Here is a 21,308-nt window from a genome sequence, read left to right on the forward strand (position 1 = left end):
TTCATTTTCTGAGGTCTTTCCACAGAGCAAAGTGTTTTTAATTTTGCAGAAGTGCAATTTATTGATTTTTCCTTTTATGGATAATCCTTTTGGTGTGAAATCTAAGAACTCTTTATATAATCCCAAAGATTTTCCCCTATTTTCTTCCTAATAGTTTTATAGTTTCATATTTTATATCTGAGTTCATGATCCATCTTATGTTAATGTTTTTATAAAGTAGTAAGGTTTAGATCAAGTTTCATTTTTTTTTCACCAACTATTCTAGCATCATTTCTTGAAAAGCCTATCACTGAATGACTTTTGCACCTTTGTCTAGAATCAGCTAGACATATTTGTGTAGGTTTACTTCTGGGGTCTCTGTTCTGTTACATTGATTTATATGTCTATCCTTCTTGTTAATACCACACAGTCTTGATTATAGTAGCTATATAATAAATCCTGAAATCAAGTACAATGATTCTTCCCACTTTATTCTTTTTTTCAAAATTATTTTAGCTATTCTATTTTCTTTTCAATATAAATTTTAATCCTGTCTGTATCTACAAAACAATCTTGCTGGGATTTTGGTAAGAAGTATGTTAAACCCATGTATCAATCTGTAGATAACTGACATTTTTATTATGTTGAGTCTTCCAATTCATGAACATGGTGTTTCTATTTGTTTAGATCTTCTCTGATTTCTTTTATGTGTTGTGTGGTTTTTGGCATACAAGCCCGGCACATGTTTTGTTAGACTTACACCTACGTATTTTCTTTTTTTTTGTGAACAATTATAAATGGTAATTTTAATTTTGGTGTCTACATGTTCAATAATAGTATATAAAAATACAATTGATTTTTGTATTTAATTTGTATCCTCTGACCTTGCTAAACTCACTTTTTAGTGTCTAGGAGTTTTTTGTTTTGTTTTGTTTTGTTTTTTGTAGCATATTTAGGATTTTCTACCTAGAGACATATCATCTGCAAACTGTGAAGTTTTATTTCTTCCTTTCTGATCTGCATACCTTTTATTTCCTTTTCTTGCCTTAATGCACTGGCTAGAACTTCTAAAGCTGTATTGAGTAAGAATGCTGAGAGCTGACACCCTTGCTTTGTTCTCACTCTTAGAGGTAAGCATTTAGTCTTTCACCATTAAATATGTATTTACAGGTGCTCTTTATCAAAATGAGAAAGTTCCCCTCCATTCCTAAGTTTCTGAGACTTTTATTATAAAGGGATGTTGAATTTTGTCAAATGCTTTTCCTGCTTTGCCTGACATAATCATGTGATTTTTCTTCTGTAGTCTGTTAATAATGATGTATCACACTGATTTTCAAACAATGAACCAAACTTACGTCCCTGGAATAAGCCTCCTTTATAATGGTGTGTTAATTCTTTGTATACCTTGCTGGTTTCTACGCGCTATTACTTTTTTAAGGACTCTTCATTTATATTCATGAGGGTTATTGGTCTGAAGTTTTCATTTTTGGTGCTGTTTTTTGACTGGTTTTGCTATCAGGATAACACTAGCTTCACAAAATAAATCAGGAAGTGTTCCCTCCCCTCTTTCATTTTCTAAAAGAGTGTATAAATTTAAACATTTAGTAGAATTCTCCAGTGAAACTATCTGGGCAGAGATTTCTTTTTGGAGAGTTTTTAACTTATAAATTCAATTTCTTAATCACTCTAGTACTATTCAAATTATATCATATTGAGGGAGTTGTAGTAGTTTGTGTCTTTCAAGGAAATGGTGCATTTTGTCTAAGTCATCAAATTTATGTGTGTAGAAATGTTTATGGTATTCTCTAATTATCCTGTTGATGTTGGCAGGGTCTGTGTTGTTATCTTGTTTCATTCCTTATATTGGTAATCTTTGTTTTCCCTCTTTTTTCATCAGTCTTACTAGAAGTTTGTCAATTTTACTGATTTATTCAAAGAACTAGCTCTTCATTTCACTGACTTCATGCTTTTTCTGATTTCAGTTTCATTAATTTCTATTTACTTCCTTCCTTCTACTTGGTTTAGGTTTATTTTGCTCCTTTTTCTAGGTTCTTGATTTGAGATTATTCTTCTTTTATTGATGGAGATGCATTTAAGTGCTATAAATTTTCCTCTTGGCACTGCTTTATTTAGCTATATTTCACAAATTTTGATACATTGCTCTGTTAGTTATCTAGTGCTGCTATAACAAATACCACAAGTGGGTGGCTTTAACGAACAGAAATTTATTTTCTCACAGGAGTCTAGATGTCCAAATTCAGAGTGCCGGCTCTAGGGGAACATTCTCTCTCTCTGTCCACTTTGAGGGAAGGTCCTTGTCTTTTTTCAGCTTTCCTTCTTTGGCAATCACATGGCACGTACTTTCACCTCTTTCTGTGTTTGCCTGCTTACCTGCTTAATCTGCTCTTTTATATCTCGAAAGAGACTGACTTACGAGATACCCTACACTATTACTACATATTTATTTATCTCCCCCACTAGAATGTAAATGCCACGAGGGCAGGGGCTTTTGCTCAGTCTCCAGTCCCTATAAGAACATCTAGCACATAGAAAGCACATAACAAGCACTGATAAAATACTAGGCGGATGTTATGGATTGTGTTCTCCCAAAAACACATGCTGTAAATACTACTATGCCTGTGGTTATAATCCCATCTCGGAATAAGGTTTTCTTTGTTATGTTAATGAAAGAGTATTAGTGTCAGGTGTGTCTTAAATCAATCTCTTTTGAGATATAAAAGAGCAGATAAAATGAGCAAGAAGAGATGGGGGAAGAAAGATGTCAAGCCACATGAAGATCACCAAGGAACGAAGGAACAAGGACCTTCCACCAGAGCCGACAGAGAGAGTCTTCCTCTAGAGCTAGCATCCTGAAGTCAGACTTCTAGCCTCCTAAACTGTGAGAAAATAAATTCCTGTTCATTAAAGCCACTAACCTGTGGTTTGTCTATTAATAGCAGCACTAGATAACTAAGACACTGGATGAATATCAGGATGGATGAATACTGTTTACGGACTGTCCTGAAGCTTATCTTACTGCTAAATCTAAGCCTAAACAACCAAAACACCTTTTAATATTCTCTTGTTCCCAGTTCTCTAATACAAATTAGAAAGATAAATATGTGCAAAAAATGACAGTTTACTGTTTCTAAAGAACATTGTTTAAAATGAAATTTAAGTTTAAACACTTAAGACTGAAAAATAAAATAAACAGACATTCCTTTATCCATGCATAATGATGGTAGGTTCCAGAAACATTCTTATTATTCAGAAACTCAAGAGATTTCTGAAAATTATGGCTAAATTCTAATCTCCCTAGTTCACCTTAAAAACATTACCATGGTACATCATTAGTTCACCCACACTCTCTTGTGTTAGATATTTTCATATTCCTTACGTTTAATTAAAATCAAGTACAACTAGTACTCCCATAAACCAAACCCAAACCCACTGCCGTCCAGTCAATCTCAACTCATAGCGACTGTCTAAGACAGAGTAGAACTGCCCCATAGGGTTTCCAAGGCTGTAAGTCTTGACAGAAGCAGACTGCCACGTTTTTCTCCCTCGGAATAGTTGGTGGGTTGGAACCACCGACATTCTGATTAGCAGCCAAGTGCTTTAGCGACTGCACCACCAGGGCTCCTCAGTACTCTGACAAGGCAACTTATATATTTAACAAGAGTACTAACGCATATAATTACAGAAAAACTTTATGAAAATGTAAGCAACTAGGAAATCTATTTTCCTTCAAAGCATATTTCTTATTAAACAATAAACAGCTCCATATTTCAAAGTGACTAAATATACATCTAAATTCTTCTCTTACCTAGTTTTACAGGAAAGCCTGGAGGAAGCTTCATCTGAACAAATTCTCTAAGCTTGTTAAAGTGCTTGAAGGGAGCTATTACTTCTAAAACATTCAACAATCTGAAAAATGGAAGAAAAACATTTTCATGGTTTAAATTGATTTCTTTGTGTCCTTATTTTTTAACTACATTTCAAACTTCAGACAATATTATAGACTTTTAGCTACTGAGGATGAGGAAATGACACACTTCCTTCCTCCTCCTCTGATTTTGTTGTTGTTGTTTTATTATTCCTCTATGTTGAGGTTTATAACTTTTATATTTAATTTTGCAGCCATAATTTCCAGTCTTTTGTTTTAGTTCTGTATTTAAATAGACTCAGTGCTTATGCCTGTCTTCTTACTAAAGTATACACATTCCTGCTTTCTTTAATTGGACTAATCATTTAGTTGGCTGGATTTCATTGTCAATTTCTTTATTTGTGAAGGGTTCTGATGTGCTCAGCAATCCTTAAATTCTTACACATTTGACAAGTGTTTCTTGTCTTTATACTTATAGGGAAATTTGGCTGACATAAAATTTCAGGTTATACTATATTTCCCTCCAAACTTACCAAGTTATAATTTCATACCTCCTTTTTTTTTTTTTAGCATTTAATTTCACACTAGTCATTAAACAACTTTTCTAATCTTTGTGATTAGACAGATTTCATTTTCAAGTAATTTTAATTTTCTTACAAGAAAGGCCAATGGCAGCTATATTTCTTAAATTCTTGTGTGTCTATCTTCAGTTGCCTTGATGCCATCTTAGCTAGACATCCTATCAGCTCACACTTTGTTTGCCTCAGAAGTGTCAAGAATGTGAAAAAATGTACAGGCAGACTGATTATCCCTCTGGCAACCAATCTGCCTTTTCTACATGAACGCCTTTAGATATTCTCATTAACAGCTGAAGTCTAGCAATTTGTTGTTGTTGCTGTTAGGTGCTGTTGAGTCAATTCTGACTCATAGCGACTCTATGTACAACAGAACAAAACACTGTCTGGTCCTTCACCATCCTCACAATCATTGTGCTTGAGCCCATTGTTGTAGCCACTGTGTCAACCCATCTCATTGAGGGTCTTACTCTTTTTCACTGACTCTCTACTTTACCAAGCATGATGTCCTTCTCCAGGGATTGGTCCCTCCTGATAACATGTCCAAAGTAGGTGAGACATAGTCTCACCATCCTTGCTTTTAAGGAGCATTCTGGCTGTACTTCTTCCAAGATAGATTTGTTCATTCTTTTGGCAATCCACGGTATAGTCAATATTCTTCACTAACACCATAATTCAAAGGCCTCAATTCTTCCTCGGTCCTCCTTATTCACTGGTGGGATGGTGGTTAAGTGATATGGCTGCTAACCAAAAGGTAGGCAGTTCAAATCCACCAGCTGCTCCTTGGCAACCCTATGGGGCAGTTCTATTCTGTCCTCTGGGGTTGCTATGGGTCAGAATCAAAGCGACGGCAACATGCTTGGCGTTTGTTTTGTTCTGCCTAGTAAGTTAACCAAGATAATTCTTATACCTGATCATTCTGTATCAGTTTTTCTTAGAAACTAATGTTGTCCTACAGATCTAGTTCTCATTACAGAGAAATTTTCTTTTATGATATTATGAAAACTATTTTGGTTAACATTTTGGAGCCTTTCTAGTTCAGGACACCAGTGATCCTCAATTTGAGCTATCTTTGTCCTCTATATCTATTACTGCTAATTCTTTTATAAAATCTCTTTTTGTTCTGCCTTCACTACGATCTGTCAAAATTTAATTTTCAGCCACATCTCTTCTGTTCATTGTCATTTCAAATGTATTTGTTTTGTAATAATTCTGCTTATACTCAATTTATCTCCTTACTTTTGCAATCTCCTTTTCATTTCATTCTGCAGTTTTTTCAGTTCATCTTAAAATATTTGAGTTTACTGATTTCACGTTTTTTTCATGGTTTTCTATAACATTTACAGGGGAATTTTCCTTTCTTTTCTGCCTATGTTTTATTTTAAAATGAGTTCTTTGTCTCGCTTTCACATGCTATGTTTCCTTTAATTACGTTTTTTTTTCAGAGAGAATGATTATAATTGCCACATTTTATCAATTCTAAGATATCCATTTTTTCACATATAACATCTCTGAAATGGGATAACTGCTAAAATTGATGACACCTTATATAATTAGCTGAATTCTTCTTTCACAGTAGAATATAAAACGGATACATCTTTGAGTCAATGGGGTGCTAGATATAATGAATTGTGACAGACTGTATGTATGGCTCACTCTCTGTCCACATTTCCTGAGACCTATCCATCTCCCTCTTTGAGCTATAGTTTGTGACTGCACGGGGCATTCTATCTACTTTTCTAAAGCTTGGGTACAGAGCAGAGGTGAGGGATAGTGCTCAGCTCCATGTGTGGACTTAAAAAATATAGGTCCTGCTCTCTTCGTTGGAATTTTTTTTTTTTTTAAAGTATTATGCCATATTGGAAGAGGAAGAATACAGAGAGAGAAAATACTCTGGGACTTCAAATCAGAGTCAGTACCAGCTACATACTACTCATTCTAAACATCATTCCAAATTTAAGCTTTAGAAAAAGAAACATCTGGTAAGTACAGATTTGACAGGATATATTCAATATGTTCACTGTAGTATTGTTTATAAGCATGACAAACTGTAAAACCAAAATGGTTATCAGTAGGGAAACAATAAAAGAAATTATAATATATCCATACTATGAAATATCAAAGAAAAAAGAAAAATAAAGATAAAAATGTCATTATGGTAAGAACTCCGATAAAAATGTTTAAGAGGAAAAAAAGGAACTCACAGAATAAAACAGATTATTTCCTCATTTTTATAAAAACTATAAAAGCACAGATAAAAATCTAGACATAAGTACACCAAACTGTTATTAACTATTAAGCAGTGGAAAAAAAAAAAAAAACTGTCACTTTTAATTTGTAAACTTCTACACTGTTAGACTTCTTTTTCACAACAGACATGTATCCATGTATTACTTTATAATAAAAAAAAAAACTATTCAAAAATTTAGCTGGTAAAAATAGTAACAGTTTTGTGAATCAGAAAATGTCTAGAAGGGTGTACAGACTATCAAAAGGAATGATTATTTGCCCTCACATTTCAAAAGCCTCATATGCACCCCTCATCTGAAAACATTATTAGCCTGTAAGTTTAGTAGCTTCTTTCATAAACATGTATAAATAATTACAAACTTACGACTCAATTCCTAAGGGAAATTCCTGGCTCATGGCTATTGTCGCTTTAAATGTTTTCTTACTCTCTTTACACACTAGTTCTCTACCCAGGTGAGGAGCTCTAAAATGGGAAAAAAAGGAAAAGTTAGCAAGTTTTTCACATGCTATCACCTTCCTAAAGAAGAATCTATCATTTTCCAGTTATTAATATTCCAGTATTTCTTATTCTGTGTATAGAAATAAAATTATGCTAAGGAATTAGACATGTATGAAAAATAAGACAAAAGTAACAAAAATAAGAAAACAGAAAGTGTAAAGATTCAGAAAAAAAAAATTTTTAGAACTCAACTACTTTCACACTGAATATAATTATAATTATCACTATTTTTAGGAACAAAGCAAGTTGCTAGAAATATAAATGTTAAAAACATCATTGTATATCTTTAAAATCACTTATTCAATTCAAACTCCTTTACTACAATCTCAGCACTAATCAATAAGAAGCGTTATGAAAAGAAAGAATCAGACATAAATTCCAATCATGTTAATTGCAGAATATTAACACGAAAAGATTTTTGGAGAAGTTAGAAAAATATAACGAACCTTTCAAAAATAAAAAAATCATGACAACTTCCTAAAATGGGGGTTCATTAATATTTTATTCCGCACCAGAAGGAAATAATGTTTTTGACAAAGTCTATACTTCCCTTGACATGTTGACCAGAGCATTTTATTCACTCATTCATTCAAACTAAATCATTTATCCACTCATTCATTTGTTGACCCTTTATTCAATATCTACTGAACGTGAACTATGTGCTAGGCACTCCACTAAGTATTAGTAATGTAACATTAAACAAAAGTTCTGAGGTAGGATGGTGAGAAGGGGTGTGGCAGAGGCTGAAGCAAAGATAATGACAGGATAGAAACTTTGAAAGGCAAAGAGGAGACAAATAGTGAATGGCCTTATATACCAATTAAAGACTCAGAATAATCACAGGATACAAAAGTTCATCATAAATGGAAGCTTACAAAGAAGCGACTGTACTGCGTAATTCTCCATATTCTATTTCCTTAGAAGCCCTGGTGACACAGTGATTAAGGTGCTCAGCTGCTAACCAAAAGGTCAGCAGTTCAAAACCACCAGCAGCTACACAGAAGAAAGATGTGGCAGTCTGCTTCCATAAGGATTTACAGCCTTGGGAATCCTATGGGGTGGCTATGAGTTGGAACCAACCTGACAACAGTGGGTTTTTCATATATATACGCATATATATACTCACTGAGAACAATATCCTATAGGTTTTTGCTGTGTGTAAATTGGCAGGAGGAATGTAAAAGAAGGCTCTATAGCCTTACTCAAAAAGTATATATAATTTGGGGTTCCTCTTCTTCATCATGCTTAATCCATATTTTGAAATGTTCTTTAAAAAAATTGCTCCAGCCAAAAATATACTAATAATTTTCTCTTAAAAATACTTACTACACCTAAGGATTCATATATAAATGTTTACAAATCATTCTTTGTAAAAGAACAAACTGTATATAAACAAACACTTACTTTCCATTTTCAGCAGATATATATTCTTCCCATGTAATAGTGTTCTGAGGAGGAGGGGTAAGGGACTGCCTTCGAACCGGCTGCCAAAAAACCAAAATCAAGAAGAGAAAAATGTCACATCTTTAAAAATATTTTTAAAAAACTATTTAAACTACCAATCTACTTAATTGCCTCTATATCATACTTTAAGAGGTTCCTTGCAGAACAGTTCCTTGGTAATTTTAGCAATACCAGTAACATTTTTTGTCAATTTTTTTCTAAATTCCAAATAAGAAGACAAGTACCAAAGTAATCCACTCATTCAATATATCAATTATCTAAAATGTTCTTCACATCATACTAAATGCCAGACATGGGAGCCACGGGGGAGTATTAAAACTAACTCTGACTTCAGGAGTTTGTGACTCAGTTGGAAACAAAAATAAATAAATAAAACATACAGATATAAACTGTTAAACAGAAATACATAAGTATATGAATAAAGGCCAAATGAGCTTACAAAAACTGAGTAGCTCAGGAGTTCAGAAAAGGTAGCAATCATCTACATCAGTAAATTGAGACTACGGGATAAGAGCTCAGATTTAAATGAAGACAAAATAAAAAGTATTTAAGGCATGGAAAATTTCATGCACAAAGGAAAAAAAACACAAGTGGACTGATTTACTTAAACTAGGAAGGGAAGTTCAAAAGGGAGATCAAAAAATACATAGTAATGACCTTACATGTTGGATCTAAAAGCTTGCACTTTGTCTTTGTTAAATATGAATTTGGATCACTATAGGATAAATTTGCAATAAGGTATTAAACTAGGGAGTGACAATAGAAATGGAAAACTACTAAGGAAAAACCAACAGGACAGACTGGGGAGCAAAAGGGCAATAAGTGGATAATTGATATAAACAGCAAGATACATAGCAATACCAGGAAAGAGGGGCATCAAAGAAGTTTGGGTATGAGCATAACAGATAATATATTTAAAAAAAAAAGAAATCTGTTGCCATCAAGTCACTTCCGACTCACAGCGACCCTATAAGACAGACTAGAACTCCCCCATAGAGGTTCCAAGAAATGACTGGTGGATTCGAACTGCCAACCTTTTAGATAGAAGCTGTGTTCTTAACCAATAGGATACCAGGGTTTCCTACCAAATATCAGAGTTACTAAATATCATGGATTTTGGGAAGGAGCCAGAGCCAAGATAGCAGAGTAGTCAGAAGCTTCCTGTGGTCCGTCTTACAACAAAGACCCCAAAAAACAAGGGAATCAATTATATATGACAATCTAGGAGCCCTGAACATCAAAAGCAAAGTTGAGGAACTGGACTGAGTGGCAGGCGGAGGGAGAGACAGTTCAGAAGCAGCAAAGAGTTGCCAGATGTGACATGGCAGGAACCGGCACCCTGCAGGCTGGACTGGCTGACGTGCACGGTGAGGCAACCAGTGGCGCTCGGGACACGTTTTCTACATCAGGAAAGACCGAGAGGAGGGCAGCCTGCTTAAGCCTCCAGAACCAGTGAAAAGCAGGCCTAAATCGCCAAAAGATAAGTGCGTGCACCTAACCTACCACGCAGATCAAAAAACACCCCCTTTGAGAAGACCTTCTCTCCCATCTACCTGTCCCCTCCCTGCTCTGCACAGGGTCCTGAGCCAGCTTCAGCGATTACCACATCCCCTGGACCGGAGGTAGGATGTATCATGTGCCCTGAACCATTCTTCCAGCTTTGGAGAGGCAACAAATTAGCAAACAGGAAAAAAATAATCTGCCAGCTCCCCTAAGCCAGAAACTCAGGGCAGGCACAGCCTCTTTGCCTAGGCACAGACATAAGGGGTACACAGACTTTGAATGCCTTCTACCCCTGCATAGACCTGTGTGGGCCCGTTTCAACAGTACAGGTCCTCATTAGCACAGTACAACAGCGTATATACCTGAACCCTACTGTCAACTCCATCAGCTATAACGTGTAGTGGCCAATTCGTGGCACTTGACACTGTTCTATACCTTAGGCAGGGTCCTCACCTACCCACATCAGGGGCCTGAGGACTCGTGGCTTCATCCAAGCCACCTAGCCACCTGCGACTGGGGTCTAAGAATATGCGGTGCCTCCCAGTCCTTACAGCCAACAGCACTGGTTGTCCAGAGTCCCAGCTGGAAAACTCACCCACCTACGCACTCTAGGGAACAGGGATGTGCTTTCCTCCCAGTCACTCAGGGGCAGCTGTCACCCTCCTGTCTTGCTCACTGTATGACTACCTACTGCAGCCAGATACCTATGCCTACTTCAATCACCCCTCCCCATCTAGGACTGTAGGTAAGATCCTAAACAACACACTTGTTGAACAACTACCTGGGCAACTGAGCTGAATCCATACAAGAAAACTAAACAGACTCCTGGGCTCACATACTAGTAACAGCTGTAATCACCTGGTGACACGACGTGAGAGCTTCAAAGGCACCAACAATCAAACTATCTGGCATATCAAAAGAAAACAAGAAGCTAGGACACAGTAAAAAACATAAAATAAATAAATATAATAACTTATTGATGGTTTGGAGACAACAGTCAATATCAAATCACATAAACAGGAGGACCACGGTGGCTGCAGCAATGCCCAAAACAGAGAATCAACAAACCTTCTAGAGGAAGAAATTTCTTGGGATTACCGGAGGGAGAATACAAAAGATTAATATACAGAGATCTTCAGGAGATGAGAAAGGAAATCAAGAAACACGCAGAACAAGCCAAGGAACAAAAACACAAAACAATAGAGGAACTAAAGAAGGTTATAAAAGAGAACAATGGCAAATTTAAAAGACTACAAGAATCCACAGAGGCAGCAAACAGAAATCCAGAAGATTAACAAAAAAATTTCAGAATTAGACAACTCAAGACAAAGTCAGAGGAGCAGAATTGAGACAATGGAAGTCACAATTAGAGAAACTGAAGATAAAGCACTTCACACCAACTTATTTGTGGAAAAATCAGATAAAAGAATTAAAAAAAAAAATGAAGAAACCCTAAGAATTATGTGGGACTCTGTCAAGAGGAATAACCTACAAATGACTGGAGTACCAGGAAGGGGGGGATAACAGAAAATATAGAGAGAATTGTTGAAGATTTGTTGGCAAAAAAACTTCTCTGATATCACAAAAGATGAGAAGATACCTATCCAAGAAGCTCATCAAACCCCATACAAGGAAGACCCCAAAAGAAAGTGGCCAGGATATATCATAATCAAACTTGTCAAAACCAAAGATAAAGAGAGAATTTTAAAAGCTGCTAGGGATAAATGAAAAGTCACCTACAAAGGAGAATCAATATAAGACTAAGCTCGGACTACTCAGCAGAAACCAAGGAGGCAAGAAGGCAATGACACGACATACATAAAGCCTTGAAGGAAAAAACTTGCCAACCAAGAATTATATATCAGGCAAAACTGTCTGTCAAATATGATGGCAAAATAAGGGCATTTCCTAATAAACAGAAGTTTAGGGAATTTGCAAAAACGAAACCAAAATTACATGAAAGGCTAAAGGAAGTCCTCTGATTAGACAATCAGTAACATCAGATAACAACCCAAGACTAAAACACAGGAAAGGGCAACCAGATATCCACCTAGATAAAGAACTCACAAATAAATCAAAGTTAAAACTCTGAAAATAGGGTAAGAGAGATGACAATATGCAAAAGAAGACAACAATAAAACAAAAAAGAGGGACCACATAATGTAGTCATAGATCTTTCATATGGAGAGAAATTAAGGCAATGTAAAGAAATAAAAGATTGGTTTAAACTTAGAAAAATAGGGCTAAGCTTTAAGGTAACCACAAAGGAAATTAATGATCCTACACATCAAACTAAAAAAAAAAAGAAAAACATAAAGACTCAGCAAATACAAAATCAACAACAATGAAAAGAAAATATATAAAGAAAAACAACTCGGCACAGAAAATTAAGTGGGACAAACCATCACCGACACACACACAAAAATACATCAAAACGAAAGAGCTAAACTCATACCTATCAATAATTACACTGAATGTAAATGGATTAAATGCATCAATAAAGAGACAGAGAGTGGCAGAATGGATAAAAACACATGATCCATCCATATGCTGCCTACAAGAGACACACCTTAGACTTAAAGACATAAACTAAAATTCAAAGGATGGAAAAAAATATATCAAGGAAACAACAATCAAAAAAGACTAGGAGTGGCAATATTAATTTTTGACAGAGACTTCAAAATAAAGTCTGCCACAAAGGATAAAGAAGGATGCTATATGATGATTAAAGGGTCAACACACATGGAGGTCATAACCATAATAAATATTTACACACCCAAAGACAGAGCTCCAAAATACATAAAACAAACTCTAACAGTATTGAAAAGAGAAATGGACAGCTCCACAATATTAGTAGGAGACCAACACACCACTTCCAGTGAAGGACAGTATATCCAGAAAGAAGCTCAATTAAGACACGGAAGATCTAAATAACACAATCAACCAATGTGACCTCATAGATATATACAGAACACTCCACCCAACATCAACAAAGCATACTTTCTTTTCCAACACACATGGAACAGTTTCCAGAAGAGACCACAAATTAGGCCATAAAGGAAGCCTTAACAGAATCCAAAACATCAAAATATTTCAAAGCATCTTTTCTAACCGTAAAGTCATAAAAGCAGAATAATAGGAAAAGCAAGGAAAAATTCAAACACATGGAAACTGAACAACACCTTGCTCAAAATCTACTGGGTTACAGAAGAAATTAAGGATGGAATAAAGAAATTCATAGAATCAAATGAGAATGAAAACACATTCTTATCAGAACCTTTGGGACACAGCAAAATGAAGGCTCAATTGATAGCAATAAATGCACATATCCAAAAATAAGAAAGGGCCAGAATCAAAACATTAACCCTACAACTCGAACAGCAAAAGAAGCCCTCGGGCACCAGAGAAAGCAAATGATAAAAATTAGAGCAGAATTAAATGAAATAAGAGAACAAAAAAAAACAACTGAAAGCGTTAAACAGGACCAAAAGCTGGTTCTTTGAAAACATCAACAAAATTGATAAACTACCGGCCAAACTGACAAAAGAAAAACAAGAGTGGAAGCAAATAACCCAAATAAGGAGTCAGATGGGTGATATCACAACACACCCAACCGAAATTAAGAGAATCATAACAGACTACTATGAAATACTACACGCTAACAAATCTGAAAATCTAGATGAAATGGACAAATTTCTAGAAACACACTACCTACATAAACTAACACAGAGATTGACCAACTAAATAAACCTATAAAAAAAAAAGAGATTGAAAAGGTAACTAAAAAACTCCCAACAAAAAAAGCCCTGGCCCTGATGGCTTCACTGGAGAATTCTACCAAACTTTCATAGAAGAGTTACCACCACTACTACTAAAGGTATTTCAGAGCATAAAAAAGGACAGAGTACTCCCAAACTCATTCTCTGAAGCTAGCATAACCCTAATACCAAAACCAGGTAAAGACACCATAAAAAAAAATTACACACCAATATCCCTCATGAACTTAGAAGCAAAAATCCTCAACAAAATTCTAGCCAATAGAATTCAGCAACGTATCAAAAAAATAATTCACAAGGACCAAGTGGGATTCATACCAGGTATGCAGGGATGGTTCAATATTAGAAACACAATCAATGGAATCCATCACATAAATAAAACAAAAGACAAGAACCACATGATCTTATCAATTGATGCAGAAAAGGCATTTGACAAAGTCCAACACCCATTCATGATGAAATCTCTCCATAATATAGGGATAGAAGGGAAATTCCTCAACATAATAAAGGGTATTTCTACAAAATCAACAGCCAACATCACCCTAAATGGAGAGAGTCTAAAACCATCCCCCTTGAGAACAGGAACCAGACAAGGATGCCCTTTATCACCACTCTTACTCAACACTGTGCTGGAGGTCCTAGCCAGAGCACGTTAGGCTACAAAAAGAAATAAAGGGCATCCAGTATGGTAAGGAAGACATAAAAGTATCTGTATTTGCAAATGATACGAATTTATACACAGCAAACCCTAAGGAGTCCACAAGAAAACTATTGGAACTAAAAGAAGCATTTGGCAAAGTATCAGGATACAAGATAAAAAATCAGTTGGATTCCTCTACACCAACAAAGAAAACTTTGAAGAGGAACTCACCAAAGCAATACCATTTACAATAACCCCCAAGAAAATAAAATACTTAAGAATAAATCTAACCAGAGATGAAAAAGACCTATAAAAACAGAACTATAAGGCACTACTGCAAGAAACCAAAACAGACCTACATAAGTGGAAAAACATACCTTGCTCATGGATAGGAAGACTTAACATCGTGAAAATGTTTATTCTACCCGAAGTGATCTACAGATACAATGCAATCCCAATCCATAATCCAAGGACATTTTCTAATGAGATGGAAAAACATATCACCAACTTCATGTGGAAAGGTAAGTGGCCCCAGATAAGTAAAGCATTTCTGAAGAAGAAGCACAAAGTGGGAGGCCTGACGCTACCAGATTTAAAACCTATTATACAGCCACGGTAGTCAAAACAGCCTGGTACTAGTACAACAGCAGATACATAGACCAGTGGAACAGAATTGAGAATCCAGATGTAAATCCCTCCACCTATGAGCAGCTGATATTTGACAAAGGCCCAAAGTCCATAAAATGGGGAAAAGACAGTCTCTTTAACAAATGGTGCTGGCATAATTGGATATCTACATGCAAAAAAATGAAACAAGGCCCATACCTCCCACCATGCAAAAAACTAACTCAAAGTGGATCAAAGACCTAAATATAAAATCTAAAATGATAAAGATTATGGAAGAAAAATTGGGGACAATGCTAGGAGCCCTAATTCATGGCAAAAACAGAATACAAAACATTATTAATAATGCACAAACACCAGGAAAAAAACTAGACAACCGGTAGCTCCTAAAAATCACACACCTAAAAATCATCAAAAGACTTCATCAAAAGAGTAAAAAGACAACCTACAGACTGGGAAAAAAAATGCTTGGGTACGATAAATCCGATCAGTGTCTAATCTCTAAAATCTACAAGATACTGCAAAACCTCAACAACAAAAAGACAACTCAATTTAAAAAAAAAATGGGCAACGAATATGAACAGACACTTCGCCAAAGAAGACATTCAGGCTGCTACCAGATACACGAGAAAGTGCTCAAGATCATTAGCCATTAGAGAAATGCAAATCGAAACTACAATGATATACCATCTCACCCCAACAAAAAAACAAGGCTAGCATTAATCCAAAAAACACAAAACGATAAATGTTAGAGAGGTTGTTGAGAGACTAGAAACTTATCCACCACTGGTGGGAATGTAAAATGGGTATAGCCACTTTGGAAATCGATTTGGCACTTACGTAAAAAGCCAGAAATAGAACTACCATATTATCCAGCAATCCCACTCCCTGGAATATATCCTAGAAAAATAAAAGCAGTCACGTGAATAGATATATTCCCACCCAAGTTTATCGTGGCACTGTTCACAATAGCAAAAAGATGGAAACAACCTAGATGCCCATCAACCAACAAATGGATAAACAAATTATGGCATATTCATACAATGGAATACTGTGCAACGATAAAGAACTCTGACGAATTCGTGTAACATCTCAGAACATGGGTGCATCTGGAAGGCATTATGCTGAGTGAAATTAGTCAGTCGCAAAAGGACAAATATTGTATGAGACTACTATTAAAAGACCTCAAAAAAGGTTTAGACACAGAAGAAAACATTCTTTGATGGATACAAGGGCGAGGAGGGAGGGAGAGGGGTATTTACTAATAGATAGTAAGGACAACACACAATACAGGGGAAGTCAGCAAAACTGGACTAAACCAAAAGCTAAGAAGTTTCTTGAATGCAACCAAACACTTCAAGACAGAGTAGCAGGGGTGGGGGTCTGGGGACCATGGTTTCAGGGTAGATCTAGGTCAACTGGCATAACAAAGTGTATTAAGAAAACACTCTGCATCCCACTTTGGCGAGTGGCATCTGGGGTCTTAAACACTAGAGCAAGTGTCCATCAAAGATGCATCGATTGGTCCCAAACCACCTGGAGCAAAGAAGAATGAAAAACACCAAAGACACAAGGAAAATATGAGCCCAAGACACAGAAAGGCCCACAGAAACCAGAGACTCCATTAGCCTGAGATCGGAAGAAGCAGATGGTGCCGGCTACCACCAATGACTGCCCTGACGGGAACACAACCGACAGTCCCTGATGGAGGAAGAGAAAAGTGGGATGCAGACCTCAAATTCTAGTGAAATGACCAGACTTAATGGTCTGAGTGTGACTGGAGGGACCCCAGAGGTCATTGCCTCTGGACTCCCTGTTAGCCCAGAACTAAAACCATTCCTGAAGCTAACTCTTCAGACAAATATTAGACTGGACTATAAGACATAAAATGATACTGGTGAGGAATGTGCTTCTCAGCTCAAGTAGACACATGAGACTATGTGGGCAACTCCTGTCTGGAGGTGAGATGAGAAGGCAGAGGGAGATAGGAGCTGACTGAACAGACATAGGAAATACAAGGTGGAGAGAAGGAGTGTGCTGTCACTGTGCAGGGAGAGCAACTAGGGTCACATAACGTGTGTAGAAGTTTCTGTATGCAGAGAAACTGATTTGAAGTATAAACTCCCACTTAAAGCACAATAAAAAATAATCATGGATTTTGAAGACACAAAACAGAATCCCAGCTCCACTACGTTGCAGCTGCTTGAGTCTGGGCAAGTTACTTTCTATTCCATCAATTTAACTCACCTGCAAAATGGGAAAATTATCACTTACCTCATACTTTTAAGTATTAAAGGAGATAATGTATGTAAAGAGCTTAGTATGTGGCACAGAAAAAAGGGTTCAGTAAGTTTTAAGTAACTATTACACACTAAGAAACTCCTAGAAAGCAGTTACAGAGAAAAAAGGGAAGAAATCAGAATTAGAGATACAGATTTAGGAATTCTCTGACTAGAGGAAAAATAGTAACAGAGCATTGATGACTGAGTCCCAGAAACGACATACATTAGGAAAAAGAGAAAGAAGTCTGAAAAAAGCAAAACAAAACCCTGTTGATGAGATGCCAGTGATGATCTTTAAGTAGAAGCAGAAAGACACAGGAAGAAAGGATACTAACAGTTTTTCAGCATCAGGCATTATGAGAGACAACATTCCTGTCCTTGAGAAGCTTACAAGGAGACACATAGAAAGTAAACGATGATAATCACGATGACAGGGGCTATGGCTATGATAGAAGGATGTAGAAGGATGTAGAGGACGGCATAAAAGCACAGACAAGGGGTTTCTGACTCAGACTGGGGAGCCAGAAAGATGCACCCACAATAGTGATTCTTCATTAAATGGGCCTAAAAGAAGACGCCAAAATAACCAGCTGAAGGAAACGGGGGGAAAGCACAATGGTTAAAAAAATTTTTTTTTAAATCTTGGTGTACTAGAGAGCTATAAATTTAGCATACCCTGTTCATATGACTAAATGTATGAAGGAAAAGTAGCAAAAGGTGAGAGTAAGTGGGAAGATACAGTAGAGTAGTTTTGTGTACTAAATAGATTGTGTTTTATTCAGGAAGCAACAGACATTCAAATATTTGGAACAATATAATAGGGTTGTTGTGAAATAAAATTGTGTTGTTAAAATCCTTAAACCAGTGCCTACACACAGTAAGTACTCTATATTTTAGTTACCGAGCAGAGCCATTACATGGTTCAATCTATTTCAGGGAGGTCATTCTGGCAGCAGGGTGTAAATTAGAAAGCTATCTCAGTAATTCAAATGAAAAATGGAAAGAACACGTTGTTTGGAAATAGATGGAAAGAAAGAGATTCAAGGCATCTTAGAACTTCACGACTGGTCAGATATAAGAGTAAGTGAAAGCTAAGAAGTCTAAGGAAAAATTTCAGGTTGCTGGCTTGGGTAACTGAGTAGTGCCACTTCTCAACACAATATAGAAAGAGAAGAGAAATTGATCAAATTTAAGCATACTAAATTTAAACACCTATATTTATCCACGGATGCGAAAGCTAGACAATGAATAAAGAAGGCAGAAGAGGAATTTGTGACTTTGAATCATGGTGTTGGCAAAGAATATTAAATATACCATGGACTGCCAGAAGAATGAACAAATCCGTTTTGGAAGACACACAGCCTAAACGTTCCTTAGGAGCAAGGATGGCGAGACTTTGTCTCACATACTTTGGACATGTTATCAGGAGGGCCCAGTCCCTGGAGAAGGACATCATGCTTGATAAAGCAGAGGGTCAGCGAAAGAGAAGAAGAACTTCAACACGCTGGATTGACAAAGTGGCTGCAACAATAGGGTCAAGCATAGCAATCACTGTGAGGATGATGCAAGACGCGGCAGTGTTTTGTTCTGTTGTACATAAGGTCACTATGAGTTGGAACCAACTCGATGGCACCTAACATGTTTATCTGAGTGGAGGCAGACAAAAGCACTATAGATCTGGTGTTTAGGAGAAAGATCAGAGTTGAAGGTATATATCTGGGTAAGAGTAACAAGTGCTTATGTGGTAACTGAGGTCTCAGAGACTGCTAGTAATCTTCCCAATATCTGTTCTCCCACTCTTCTTGTAAAATTGTTGACTGGGTACATGACTTCACAGAATAAAAACTTCTTTTCTTGCCATTCTTGAAGCTAGGTGTTACCACGTGATGAAGTTCTAATCAATGGGATGTAAGCAAATTGACATGTGTGGCTTCTGGTTGGGTTTTGAATGGAAAAGGCACATCTTCTCCTTCCTAATTACTATCAGAAATTACTATTGGAATACAAAATTGGTGATAAACCATTTTATACAATGAAGATGAGGGCTACAACCTAAGAATGGCCACCAAGGAACCTTACAAATAGCAGAGAAATAAGACAAAAAGGCTGGGATGAAAAGAACCCACAGGACAAGAAAACAAGACAAGATTTTTACTAGAAAGAAAAATAACTTCTATTTGTTTAAGCCATTCTTATTTCGGGATCTCTTACAAGTGATCAAACTTATATCATAAACAATATTAAATTTAATACCTATGGTGGGATTATATACATAATAGAGCCTAAATCATGTAGAAATGGCTTAATCATAGAATGGCAAGCAGACAAAAAAAACTAGTGACCTTCATTAATGCTGTAGCAAAACATGAGGTAAAAGGATAGCTGGTGATGCTCTAGAAGGCAGACATATGGTAACAGCACGTGTAATTTTAGGGAAAAAGTTTAAAAAATTTAAGAGTGTTACTTCAAGCTCGAACCAGAACAAAAGCTAATCCCACCTCTATCCAAATCACTATCTACTAAGCAGGCCATTATCAATCTTTCATTCAGACCAGTGGAACTAAGAGCAGATGATAAAATCTGTCTGCTCTTAGTTCCACTGAATTTAATACTGGATATATTTAGCTGTCCTAGACTAGACTCTATAGGGCGGTTCTACTCTGCCCTACAGGGTCGCTATGAGTCGGAATCGACTCGACGGCACTGGGTTTGGTTTTTTGTTTAGACTAGACTAAGAAGAAGGACCTGGTGGTCTACTTCTAAAAAACCGGCCAGTGATAACCTTATGAACAGTAATGGAACACTGCCTGATACAGCGCCAGAAGATGAGTCCCCCTGGTTGGAAGGCACTCAAAATATGACTGGGAAAGAGCTGCCTCCTCAAAGCAGAGTCAACCTTAAGGATGCGGATGGAGTCAAGCTTTTGGGACCTTCAACTGCTGATATGGCACAATGCAAAATAAGAAGAAACAGCTGCAAACATCCATCAAAAATCAGAACACAGAACACACTAAGTACGAATGTAGGAAAACAGGAAATCGTCAAAAATGAAATGCAACACAAAAAGATCTATATCATAGGCATTAGTGGACAGGGGAGGGGAGGGGGAAGGGAGGGGAGGGGAGGGGAGGGGAGGGGAGGGGAGGGGAGGGGAGGGGAGGGGAGGGGAGGGGAGGGGAGGGGAGGGGAGGGGAGGGGAGGGGAGGGGAGGGGAGGGGAGGGGAGGGGAGGGGAGGGGAGGGGAGGGGAGGGGGGAAGGAAGAAAGAAAAGGCCAAAATGGATGTCAGAAGAGACTCTGAAACTTGCTCCTGAATGCACAGTAGCTAAAGTGGATGTAAGAAATGAAGTAAAAGAACTGAATAGAAGATTTCAAAGGGCAGCAGAGAAGACAAAGTCAAGTATTATAATGAAACGTGCAAAGAACTGTCGTTGGAAAACAAAAAGGGAAGAACGCTCTCGTTATTTCTCAAGCTGAAAGAACTGAAGCAAAAAATAAAAGCCTCAAGCTGCAATAGTGAAGGATTCTATGGGCAAAATATTGGATGCTGGAAGCATCAAAAGTAGATGGAAGGAATACAAAGAGCCACTGTACCAAAAGGGCTGGGCAACAATCAAGCACTTCAGAACGCAGCACATGATTAAAAACCGACGATAAGGAAGAAGTCCAAGCTGCAATGAAGGCACTGGTGAAAAGCAAGGCACCAGAATATCAACTAAGATGTTTCAACAAACGGATACAACGCTGGAAGTACTCATTTGTCTAACCCAAGAAATCTGGAAGACAGCTACTGGCCAACTGGCCGGATAAGATCCATATCTGTGTCCATTC

General features: G+C 37.0%; 1 protein-coding gene across 1 annotated transcript in view; it reads right to left on the bottom strand.

Annotated features, from left to right (window-relative positions):
* Window positions 1-21,308, bottom strand: part of ANKRD13C (ankyrin repeat domain 13C) — a 90,495-nt gene that overhangs the window by 9,076 nt on the left and 60,111 nt on the right. The window contains exons 10-12 of the mRNA XM_049879557.1: window positions 8,594-8,673; window positions 7,055-7,153; window positions 3,806-3,906 (exon numbers count right to left, since the gene is read on the bottom strand). Of these exons, the coding sequence (XP_049735514.1) occupies window positions 3,806-3,906; window positions 7,055-7,153; window positions 8,594-8,673 (280 nt within the window). The remainder of the gene's footprint in view (window positions 1-3,805; window positions 3,907-7,054; window positions 7,154-8,593; window positions 8,674-21,308) is intronic.

The sequence above is a fragment of the Elephas maximus genome, chromosome 3 (assembly GCF_024166365.1).
Source record: "Elephas maximus indicus isolate mEleMax1 chromosome 3, mEleMax1 primary haplotype, whole genome shotgun sequence".
NCBI classification, from domain to species: domain Eukaryota; kingdom Metazoa; phylum Chordata; class Mammalia; order Proboscidea; family Elephantidae; genus Elephas; species Elephas maximus.